Source organism: Capricornis sumatraensis, chromosome 10, assembly GCF_032405125.1.
Source record: "Capricornis sumatraensis isolate serow.1 chromosome 10, serow.2, whole genome shotgun sequence".
NCBI lineage: Eukaryota > Metazoa > Chordata > Mammalia > Artiodactyla > Bovidae > Capricornis > Capricornis sumatraensis.
This window is the reverse complement of record NC_091078.1, coordinates 50,220,555-50,233,186: the sequence shown is the minus strand read 5'-3', so window position 1 is coordinate 50,233,186 and position 12,632 is coordinate 50,220,555. Positions and strand designations below refer to the sequence as shown.

At 39.5% G+C, this 12,632-nt stretch overlaps 1 protein-coding gene across 5 annotated transcripts in view; it reads right to left on the bottom strand.

The window, feature by feature from the left end:
• Positions 1-12,632, bottom strand: part of RBMS3 (RNA binding motif single stranded interacting protein 3) — a 785,524-nt gene that overhangs the window by 31,880 nt on the left and 741,012 nt on the right. For 3 of the 5 annotated variants that reach the window (XM_068981962.1, XM_068981963.1, XM_068981965.1), the window contains one exon: positions 5,787-5,834. The exons of the other annotated variants lie outside the window; for them this stretch is intronic. In XM_068981962.1, coding sequence (XP_068838063.1) covers positions 5,787-5,834 — 48 coding nt within the window. The remainder of the gene's footprint in view (positions 1-5,786; positions 5,835-12,632) is intronic. 5 annotated transcript variants of the gene reach the window in all.

Genomic DNA, 12,632 nt, shown 5'->3' with positions numbered 1-12,632 from the left:
CCCCTGGAGAAGGAAATGGCTACTCACTCCAGTATTCTTGCCTGGAGAATTCCATGGACAGAGGAGCCTGGAAAGCTACAGTCCACGGGATCACAAAGAGTTGGGACATGATGGAGCTTTTCACTGTTCCTAGTAGTCTTTTGTTTGATTACATTATGATGCCTTTCTAGGAATTAAGTTCAAAGCAACTGAGATAAACAATTGACAACAAATTTTCTGTAGTTCTCATAGGTTTGTCATAAAATCCAACCATGGACAAAAAAAATGATGCTTTACTCTTCATTTTAAAATAGGAGGACCTTTTAGAGAGTTGTTATAATTGTATGGAAAAGAAACATTGAAAACAGAATAGACTCATGAGTTTGCATGAAAATGTCAGTCCAGCCTTCTTGTTCTTTGTCCTTGAAATAAGCAGGATAAAGTGTAGCAGAGGCTTGGGCAAGGAGAAAGCAAAGAAATCAGAGATTCCCATCTCCTAGACATCAACCATGTTCTCTGAACATCACCACCCTGGCTTTGCCTCTATTCTTCCTCAATTATTGTTAGTTGTTTTTTTTTAATGTAATAACTGTTTAACTATTCACCTTAGACTCTTCCTAAACAAAGAGATCTTCAACCATGTGTTTGATTCACTTATTCAAATCTACATTAAAGTAACTTTACAGTGGCTGAAATAAAAATAAAGAAGTTTTGATCCATATCCTCCTAAAATCACTTCAAGTATCACGATGATACACAAAGCACACTCTGAAAAATACTAATCTGGTACACTTTCCAGCCTTTAATTAGACATATACTCCAAATGCTTACCCCGCCTTCCTCCCGCCAAAAGAAACACACTTGATTCTTAAAAATTCTGTGAGGTCAAGTCTTCAGTGACTAGCCTTCATCTTATTAGTGTCAAAAAGCAAAACAAAACAAAATCTAGACATACAAAAATACTCCACTTAAATGCCAGCTTCTTATGCTCATGTTTATTGATTTCCTTAACTTCCAACCAGCTTCACCTTAAGTCCACTTTGACCACCTACTCCCATGACCTGGACTTTGCTGAGAATAGTTCATTAGCCAAAGTCTTAAGCCCAGGTATTGTACTTCTGATCACTCTGTATGCCTTGTTGGGACCTCTAGTCTCTATCTGCCTTGCAATCTCCTCTACCACCCCTTACTGCCTTCTTTGCTGTCTCTATTAACCTAGAAACTAGTTTATCACCCTGTCGCTCTCTCGCCAGTAATGTCAGCACACGCTGCCCTTTTTTTCCCCTTCATTTGGTCAAACCTTAGCCCTGGATTAATCCACCTGTCTGTCTTCCTGGCAACTGAGCTCTGCAGTGGAGAATCAAACACCATCTCAGGCAGCTATTACAAAAATCTGTAGGCTATCACTTCCAATGGAGCCCCACTGCTGGATCCTCAAGCTTTCCTTGTATTGCTAGCTGGCCTTTGGCCTTTCTTTCTCTACAGTTTTCCAAATCTCTGTCATCCTTGAGTTCCTTACCATGCTATTTCCCACTCAGCGCTCAGAAGGTGTCCCTCAAAACTTCACAAAAAGCAAATAGAAGCATAGAGAAGTGAGTCAGACAGAGAAGAGTCTGGCAGTTGTCACATCCACTTCCTTACAGGACATTCACTGTCTCTGCATTTCCCCTTCAAACTGCCCTATCAGATTGGCTAGTGACCTTGGTGTCACAAAACCCAGTGGTTTCTTTTCTAAGAAGGCTTCCTAGACAGCCTTCTAGCCTTCCTTGACAGGCTTCTCTTGAAATCCTGTCTTGCTTTGGCTTTTTCAGAAAACTCATCTTCTTGGTTTTCCTTATGTTTATGGTTGTCTTTTCCAATTTTTACTTTAGGTTCCCTTTTCTGCCCATTCCTTATTTTCAACAGTCTGCATACTTCTCTCCACTCTAAGCACATTCTCTGGGTGTCATGGCTTACTTCCATGATGATTACTCCAAAACCCATTTCTACCTAAGAGCTCCAGATACCGACATCCAAATAGTTATTAATTATCTTCATTTAGGTGCCTCACTGACATCTCAAACTCAATGATGCTGAACTCAGCCTGTTCCCTGCAAAACTTGATTCTCTTCCCTCTGGTTCAGAGCTCAGAAAGTGGACTTTAAGCCACTGAGCTGCTGGGAACTTAAGAGCCTCATTTAATTCCTTCTTCTCCTTCTACTCTGACATCCAATCAGTTATCAAATCCTGTGTATTCTACCTCTGTCCAATTTGTCCAACGTGTCAACCCTCCAGCCTTATTCCCACACCTTGAGCATGAATCAACTGGATTTTGTGCTTGGATCCTTGAGCTATGGTCCCATTTTCCAGGTCTGTCTCTCTCTAGCACACTCTTCATATTGCCACCAGGATGGAGCCGAGCTACTGTAGCTAGTGACACTGCTCCAGCTTATTTCTCAGGAAACATTTTCTCTCCTTCAGTTTCTCTTTATGCATCCTTGTCCTATTGAGGCATCTGAAGTTTGCTGAATTTGCCATATCCGGCTACCCATCAGCTTTGTATACTCCACCCTGTTGATCTGAAACTCCTTCCCACTCCACTATTTTTCACTTGACTAATTCCCATGTGTCCTATGTCTCCATTCAGAGGTTCCTTTCACTATTTATGATATCAACTGTGGGTCAGTTTTCTCTTTGTATCTACATAGCATCTTGTAACAAGAATGATTAGCATAGTTGTTGCTAATAATACTTATGTTAGTCGCTCAGTCATGTTTGACTCTTTGCGACCTCATGGACTGTAGCCTGCCAGGCTCCTCTGTCCATGGATTTCTCCAGGCAAGAATACTGGAGTGGGTAGCCATTCCCTTCTCCAGGGCATCATCCTGATCCAGGGATAGAACCCAGATCTCCTGCATTGCAAGCAGATTCTTTACCATGTGAGCCACCAGGGAAGCCCACTTTTATTTAATGCCAGAATTCCTGCTAAATCAACTACATATTTTACCTTATCTAATGTTTACAACAGCCTTAGGAGGTAATTGGAGGTATCAATTGGAGCCTTAGGAGCCTTAGGAGGTATCAGTTACTCCCTTAGATAAGTAATCCAAGCCACAGAGAACTTAAATAATTTTCCCAAGTTTCCACGACTAGAGAGCGACCCAAGTTGATTCTGAGCCCAGGTTATCTTATTGAAGATTTTACAAACTTAAACATCATATATTTGTCCCTAAATACTTATGACACTGTTGTACCTAACTTCCTAATTGGTCCTTAGACTTTTAGAAGGAAGTTGTAGCCCTAGCACCCGACACATAACTATCATACGGTGCACTTCCAATACATACTTTTTCAATAAATACAAGAACAAGGTGGCATGTGGTTCAAAGAGGAAAGAGTCCTTGCTGAAAATCAGGTTTACTCTGATTACCCTGAGATCACCCTTCAGCGTCTGCCATCATAACATTTTTCCCTCCAAAATACCAAATGACTTACAGTCATCTAATTACCCCATACAGTTTCCTGTCTTGTACGTTTCATGTATGTTTCCCACTCTTGTTCAACCAGTAAACTCATATTCATCCTTCCAAATCAAGCTCAGAATTCACTTTATTCTTGAGAGTTTCCAATCTTCATTTTAGCACTCAGAGGGTGGTGAAAAAATGTTAGATACATTGAATGAACAAAATTAAGTTGGGCTTTGTTTCTGTAGGTTGCCAGAGAGATATCTCAAGCTCCAATGCTTCATGGTAATTTAGCTGACTCTTACAATGGCCAAGAATCAATCAATCATGATTCAAGTCGTCCCATACGAGCATACTGGATTCATTCGAAGAGGATGTCACCGCACCTTTTGCCTGTTTCACTTTCCTGATACGGTGAAGGGTTTGGCAAAGGATGTGTCATTTTCCAAACATCACTCGAGTGGTGCCCACCAGACAAGTCACAAACATTTTAGGAAGGCAAGTCTATTTTCATTTAGAGACCGACTAAGGAGGTCAAAGAAGTCTGTGTAAATTTACAAGAAGTCAAACCACCAACTCAATCTCCTCAGGAGAAAACAACTGTAAAATCTCCCCAAATGTTCTTTTTCCTGTCACTTCTGCTTTAGTCCCGTTGTATTCCACCGAGACCTTAGCACTTGTCTTAGTCTAGTGATATCATCTCTGAGCTTTCTGACTGTTCTACGTAATGTGTGTCTTACTCCTCAAGCACACACCAAACCGCCAGATGGACTTGCTCAGAGCACTGCTCTGATGAAGTCGCTTCTCTAGTCAAGGGCTCTTGGTGGTGCCTGACTGTGAACCAACTGGGAACTCTGAGCTAGAGCTGACGCCTGATGTCTCACCATAATTGATTTATGTACAGCCTGACCCATGGCCCATCTCTGGTAAGTGCTTTTTGATGTTTTCACTGCTTTGCCATTGTGTTCTTGAAAAGGAAATCGGAAACTCTAGTTGAAGGAAAGTTCCATTTTGTGTCTTTCATTATTACTGGTGAATTACTGAGAGCAGATGCCTCTTGTTAAACAAAGACATCACGTGTTAAGCACAGTAAAGGATGAACACATTAGAGAAAGTGACTTCTCAGGGGTCCCCTATCCTAAATAAAACAGGTGTGTGAAGATGTAATGGAATATTTTCATTAACGACAGCTTACAGAGGTTTCCAGGAGGACCAAAGGAATTTCACAGCTGAAAGCTAAGTCATTGCTTCTCCACTGAACTTCTAAGAGGAGTATTCAGCTATAAGCATAATCAAACAAGTCCACAAGACATGAGAAAAGGATTATCCTGCAGACACCAGGTCCAGCAAACCAGGTAGCCAAGAACACGATGTTCTCTGCTTGAAAACCATCACTCAGTTGCCAGACTCTGTTGCCCCCTGGGGTCCCCCATTCTATTTCTGGCCTTCATCTCTTGTGCTGTCTCTCCACTGCCCTTTCTTGGTTTAGATTTTATGTCCTCATCATCTGACACATCAAAGGATTAGAGAATTCAAAGCCCTTTTTGCTGCCAGTATTTTATTTAGTTAAAATCAACAAAAATGAAAAATTGTGCCCATTTTCCTCTCTGCAAGAAACCAAACTTCAAAATTAAGATGAAAGCATAAGAAGATCCATGCAGTTCAAAATTCAAACCCATGTCTTCACATCCATATACTCTATTATGAACTGCACGACTGGATTTTATGGAGCAACTTTAATATCATTGATTAAAATGCTCAAGACACTGCTAATGTATTCTCAGATCAACCTCGGCCACTTTGGAGTAACATGGAACATTGACAGCTTTTCTTTCAATATCCCAAATACCATTTTTGAAACAAATTTGAAGTTTTGATTCATTCAACAATTATATTGAGCACCTACTATGTGTCAGATACTATGCTGGGTGCAGAACAAGCAAAATGGGATGATTTTCTGATTTCAGAAGAATTCCGGTCTCTAAAGCAGTGCTTCTCAAATTATTTTTATTCACCTGAGCCCTCTTTTGATTAACTTAAATATCCTTCTCCTGCTTCCCAGAAAGTCTAATGAATATCCCAACACCAAGAATCACTGATACAGAGACTCCAAGACCAAAAGTCTTTGAGCCTTTACTTTTTGTTTCAAAAGCAACATATTTATTTTCCATACACAAACTGGATTGGAATATTAAATATTCTTTTTTGAACTGCATATGCAAATCCCCCATCCCAGAACTGAAATTCAAGTGCCTACTTAGCATCTGTGTTTGAGAATCACTGCTTTAAAGAGTCTTGGAGAAAACCAGGCAAGCTCCCTCTCTCCCATCCAATCAAGTCTTAAAGGAATTAGAATTTTCCTACCTGACACAACAGCTGGTGGAGTATCATAATCCTGTCTTGGGACTGAATCTTTGAATGAAAAGAGCATGAGAAAGAATGCAATGAAGTCCAAAAGAAAATAAAATAGAATCTTAGCTCTACAACTTGGAAGTGCTCCGTGTATGTCACATGGTACCTAAGGCGCCTGCCTTTAAGCCCTAGGGCACTATGACCCCCTCGTTGATAGCTGACACAGCGGTCCCCCCACAACCACCACTCTGGACATGTCATTAGGCCCCATGTGACCTGCAAGGACAGCATTGTCTGACCCAGAATATTGTCATCTTGCTCTTTCGCAATTTTGGTCCCTCCCTTGGGTCATCAACGTGAGATTGGTACCCTCTCTGGCTGACACCAAAGTTCCACAGGAAGGGGCCATCAGGAAGGGGCCGAGAACACAATATGAAACCCAGTCATGGAGAACAAAATAAATAACTATAATTTTAAAAGAAATAAGTGAAAAATTTGCACATTCCCCAAATATCTGGAGGCTGACATGTTTTGAAGCTAAAATTTTGATATTGACCATTTATCTCTGGCTCTGTTCCCAGGGGTGGTCAGTCGAGACCAAGGAGCCTCATGTGCTAGAATCATCAAGACAGAGATAAATAGAAATGAATCTGTTCAACAAATGGCCGCTGTCTTTTTCCAAAGTGTCATAACATTAGAGGTGCCAATAGTAGATCAGGGTTAATTAAACAACTAGACATCCATTTCCAAACTTGAGGTGATGCAGGACCAAATATAACATGATAAAAAAGAGGCTTTGCCTTAATACCATTTTTTTAGCCAGAGACCTCAAATAGGAAAGTGGGACATGGCTTATGGCTTAAGGCCTCCATGTCTAAAAATGGACAGTTCTCATTTAGTTCCAGCTCACTTTGGAGGGGTAAGCTGTGTAAAAGGGACCAGGTATTGCAAAATATACTGCCCAAACAAGATTAAACAGATGTGCTTGTGTGACTACTGTTCCATTCATATGATCGTTATTCCATTTAAAAAACCAAACATTCGAACTTTATTCTTCTGCCTATATGTCACTTAATTTGGACCATCACAAGTTTCTCCATTTCATCTCCCTGACACAAAGTGACAATGTTGATCACTCTCTCATGAGTGAATGGTGTGTGAGAAAACAGAAGTTGAACAATGCGAGGCCAGCCAAGCAAGCATTGATCAAAGATTCAAATGCAAGTAAACCTTCAGCACAAGTTATTCCGTTTCTCACAACACTTATGTTAACCTAGTGACTTGATTATAATCCGTAAATCTGGAATCTATAAACATCATTTTCAAAGGGTCTCCAAATATTTTATTAATAGTGGTAGTAAGATTCTAAGTATCTTTAAAAAAAAAACTAACTGCATATTATGTCTACAAACAAGACTGTGACACTAATCATTTTCCAAGAACATATCTATAACATTTCAAAATGGATAAAAAAAGTCATGCTCATTGTTGAATACTTGGAGAGTGTAGAAAAGTATTATGATTAAAATAGAAACTCTCCCTAACTAACCCCACCACTCAGAAACCATCCCACTTGTTTGTATTGGTTACAGCCTTATTTCACAAGATTTTTTTCATTGTTGATACTATACTCCACACGTGCAAATTTACATCCTGCTCTTTTGATTGAACATGAGAAATAATCCTTCTCCTAATTATTTTATATGCTTATAATTTCATGCTGCATTGCATTCTGGTTTATGGATGGGCTATGATTTATTTAATAATCTTTCCTTACTAAATATTACAATGAACAATGGGCTGAATATTTTTAAGATATAGTTTCTGTTATACTAGAATATTTCCACAGAATAGGTGCTCCAAACTATAACCACTGGGTTGGGGAAGAGAGTGTTTATGATGGGTCTTGCCGGCCCGCCCTGCTCTCCAGCTTGCACATTTGTAAATTTGGATTCCTACCATCAGAGTACCATGACTGAGACTATGTACCTCCTGACACCTTTGTCAGCGATGTGCATTATTTTAATAACTTTATTTAATGAGTGCCGTGTGTGTGTGTTTGTGTGTATTGGATAAATTTACTGTTCAGTTAATTATTTTTCATATTTTTTTTTGTTTTCTATTTCCTCCTCTATCAACTATCTGATCACATTCTTTGGCATTTTATATACTGGGAATTTTGTATTTTTTGCTAATTTATTGGAATTCAGAATCCATTTTTTTAAACAGTGAAGCTTGCCTTACTATAACGCCTACTTGTTTATTGTTTACATTGTAAGACTAGCTTCAAAACCTCACTTGTCTTACAATAAGACTAAACAAATTTTTAAAAGCTATTCCCTTTCCTCCATACTTTCTTGTATAACCATTTTTAACTGATTGATACTTTTCCTGAAAAATCATCTCAGGAGATGTACTCATGACCACTTACAAATTTATGATACTGTTTCCTAATCGTGAGTCCATTTAACATCATGTATTGGTTTTTACCACTCTGCCTCAATGCGTATATTCCTGAATAATAACTGAAAGGATGTAAAGCATTATGGGAAGGGTGATGCCACTGAAAACTGTGAGAGAGCTGTGCTGAACAAGTCCAGAAGAATTACAAGATTATCTCTGTGTGCAGCTAGGGTCACACCACCGGAATCCAGTGATGTCACAAGTCACCAGTGGTTTGCAGACACAAACAGAACTGCAGATAAGGAGCCTGCAGAACAAAACCTTTTTATTTCTTTTAACAGATTCTGGTGACACTGGAAGCCACTGGTGACCACCAACTGAACAAATGAAAAGGAGATAAGAAACTTGTAAAACAAGATTGTCATGCAATCTGGAGGTTCTCATAACAGTAAAACCCCCAGTGGTTTCTGCTAAAGCTTACAATAGACTGATAAGAAATTATGGATAACAGGGCTTTGGTTCTTGAGGGAATCCTGTGACAAAAAATAAACAAAAGCGGAAAAAGCTAGAAAATTCTTCAAGGTCAGCAGAGCCCCTGGAATAAAACAGTTACACTGCTTGCATAAAATTCATTTTTCTTTTAAGGCCTGCAGATTCTGTCAGCTTAGAAAAGAGGAAGGGAATTGAATGATAAACATTTGAGGTGGCAAATGGTAGGAGAATGGTTAATTAAACTACATGGCATCCATTTCACCATGTGGAGTTCTGGGGGACCAAATATATTTAATTTTATGAAAATGAAAAAGTTTTTGACTCAGTATACTTCTGTTACCCAGGAATCTTGGGAAAGAAAGTGGGACAGAGCGTCAGGCTCCCCTTCTGAAAATGGAGAGTTCTCCTATAGCTCCAGGTCTTGTCAGCAGTGAACTCTGCCTACTTGGGTTATTCCCTGGACCTCTCTGCTCTGCCCTTGGAAACTATGTCTGGAGTCGAGGTTCCTGCCTTAATCTTGGCATATCCCTGTTCACATCTTGTTTTGCAGAATTTCAGTGAGCTCAGATGTCTGAAAGCCTCTGGAAAATAACAGTAGGACAGAGACACAGTGGAAGACTTTCAGGTTGCCTGGCTGTGGCAATATGCAGGGAATGGAGTAAGTTGAGATGGGAAACAGGAAAAAGAGTTAGGAGACTATCACACTTAATTGAGGCCCAGGGTGGAGACTCTAGGATGTGGAGGTGAGGATGCAACTGACAAATGTCTGCAGGACTTGAAGAGTAACTGTCTGTGGTGGGGATTAAGAAGAAAAGGGTCTATGCTGGGTCCTGGGTATAATGCTGGACTTCTGGGGTGAGTGGTCATAGAATCAGCTTGAGGGGGAATAGGAGTGGGACCCTATATGAGGAAGGGTCAGTGGGGAAGCTCAGGAGGTTCCTTTGGGTTGTGCTGACTTCGAGATGTTAGAGGGGAGGGTCACATGGAAATATTTAGCAAGTGCTGTAAAATGAGGCTACAATTCTGAGATGAGGTTGGCCCTGGGGACTCAGATAGCAGAGTCTTTGGCATAGAAGGCAGAGTTCAAAGCCATCGAGGTGGAAGAATTTGCTTAAGGAAACCACGTATGAGTGAGGAGCTAGTTTAAAAACCTACCCGTCAGCCTAAGAAATAAGAGAGGAAGCAGTGGCCGGAGAGGTGAGAGGAGAACCAAGAAACCCTTGGGCAGGGGTCACCAACTGAGAGCTCTGAGGACCAACTGGGTCCAGGATTCAAATACAGGGAGATTTCCCATTAAAATCCAGAGAGGTAGCTCATCTAGTTCCAAGAACTAGCAGGTGAGCCATCTGGGGTCTGTATGCCCATGTGGTTACAGCATCTGGATTGGGTCTGGCTGTCCTCTTTGGAAGAGGAACTGTGTTCCCGGCTGCCAGAGGCAGCGTCTTGCTAGCTACTCATCCAACATGCAGGCAGAGCTGTTATGATGACTGCACTCAAAAATATCTCTAATTTAAAATATGATTTCCAGTATTGTGTGTATTTATATGACACAGCTATTTGTGACATAGGTAAATATAGACCAATTTGATGATATATTGCCAGGATTTGGGGCTTGGACTTAATCAGCTTTATTCATTAATGTGACTTGGCTGGTCTCTGTACCTTTTGGGTTTACAGCCTGAAAGAGTATGTTAGAAGCTATGGAAGTGGAAACTGGAAAAAAGTAAGTTACATCAAATGAAACCGAGAAGCCAGTGAGTTGAACTGTGGACTCGACAGTGTCCGACATCCTTCTGGTGACCTGGACTCAGTTCCCACAAGTTAGAAGCCACTGGAGGGAGAGGGGTAGGGGTACGGCTCCTTTGAGAAGCATCTGCTGGGTGGCAACACGCTGTATTGCGTATGTTTACATATCTCAGCCCATTGATACTCACAACACCTCTGGGATATAAATATTATTCTTCCACTTTGCAAAAGAGAAAGTAAAAGTTCAGAGAGGTTAGGTAATCTGCCTGGACATGCACAGCTAATAAGGGGCAGAGGTAGGTTTTAAACTTAACTTTAATTTCAATACCAACTATTCTTTCCATGACATCGGGCCACCTTCCCAGCAATGGATTAAGTGTATTGAAAATACATAATAAGGTGGTGAAACTTGATTAAAGAGAATCAACCTTAATTGCATAAGACCTACTTCAAATGCCAATCAAAAATTTAGATAAAATGAATCTATGATATCAAAATAAAGAGTGACAGCTTAAGAAACAAGTATAACTTCATGCTGGACACTCAGCATTGGCAGTGGTATTTTGTGGAATAAATATACAAATTAATACTGTTTGTACTCTGCCTTTTCTGAATCTTATGAAACTTTAAACTAAAACAACAATTTATACAAAGCTTATTATGTATTTAAGCATTAGTACAAATGTGGAAGAGAAAAAAATTTTTTTTAAAAAGCTAGAAGAAATTTGATGTTAAATATAAGCCACATGCTTAAACGTTTGCTTTCTAAGAAAGGAAGGCGTATATATCATTATTGAATAAGTTGGCTATTACCAGCTGGGCAAAATTGTGTTCTTGTTGAAAATGCTCAAATACTAGTCATAATATACAGTATAGAATCAATAACTATTGTAATTGTGAATTCATTCTCTATAATTGAGCTTATTTTTCAGTTGCTCAAAGGATTCAGTCATGTTCTCAATTAACATTTTTTTTTCTAGTTTCCAAATTTGCATTTCCGGAAGTCAGCAGGCTTTGCTTCTGATTCCAATGAGTAGAATTCTAAAAGGCTTTTCTTTTTATGCTTTGCATTATAATCCTCCCCGCTTATCAGATTTGTCATTAGATCACAGTAAAAGTCTGTTAGCTCATTTGTTCATAATTTGTGGACATTTAGGAGGGGAAATGGAAATCAATAGTAGGGCATGAGAAACTTCAGCCTTCCAATACTGTCCTGGGATCTGCTTTGTTAATGAGCAAAGTGACTAAAAAAAAAAAAAAAAAATTCACACATTGCTAAAAGCTACAGAAATAGCATCTTTAAATTCTTCATCCCTAATGAAAATTAGCTGAACCATGCTGCAGAATGAAACGTGGTCATAGACATGACTTTTAAAAGTCTGGTTCAGAAACCTAAAGAATCATCTGGTTGAGTCTAAGCCTTCAGACACATGAGGTATCAGTGACTGCTTTTTATAAGTTCAGCAATGGAGGCCTTCCAGGTGGGTGCTTTATGTCAAACAATTAAATTTCTTTATTGAAACTATGGGACGCTTTCTGTTAGGTAGATTGACATTCCTCCTACTTAGAACAAACTATTGAGGCCTCAGTGGACATGTCAGAAGCTTCTTATATCCTCAAAAGCCTGTGAGTCAATATCTCTATGTAGTAAGCAAGCCATTGCTTTAAGGTAAAATCTCCAAGATAGAGTGAATGTACCTAGTGTACATGGATGTTTGGATATGATGTCAGTGTAATTGAGGGGAATCACAGGAGTGGTGACTATGAGACATACAAAGTCATAGAGGCTTATGGCTAAATAGCTTATAGATCCCTGTGCTCAATATTTCAACTCTATGAAGAGGGACCACGAGACCAGGGGACTGTCTCACAGTATTGAAGCTGTCTCACTCAGAAGGTATGTCTTGTTTTTCTTCTTCTTTAAAAATAACAAAATTATCTGCATTAACATTTATGAGAAATAAAAACTGTTACAGGGGAGATTGGTTTTACAGTTTTTCTTGTTTCTGTAATTAACAAAGTTGCAATATTCCATGTTGCATTGGACCTGTGCCCTCTTGACCCCTTGGGGAACTGTCTTTGAAAAGATTTTTTAAAAAACAAAGTTTTGCCAACGATTTCAAATACATTGTTGATACAAAGGTAAGGCTGCAATGGACATTTCTTGATATACTTTGTTCCCTAAGAAAAAATAATGGCTATTCAAAAGCTTCCTGA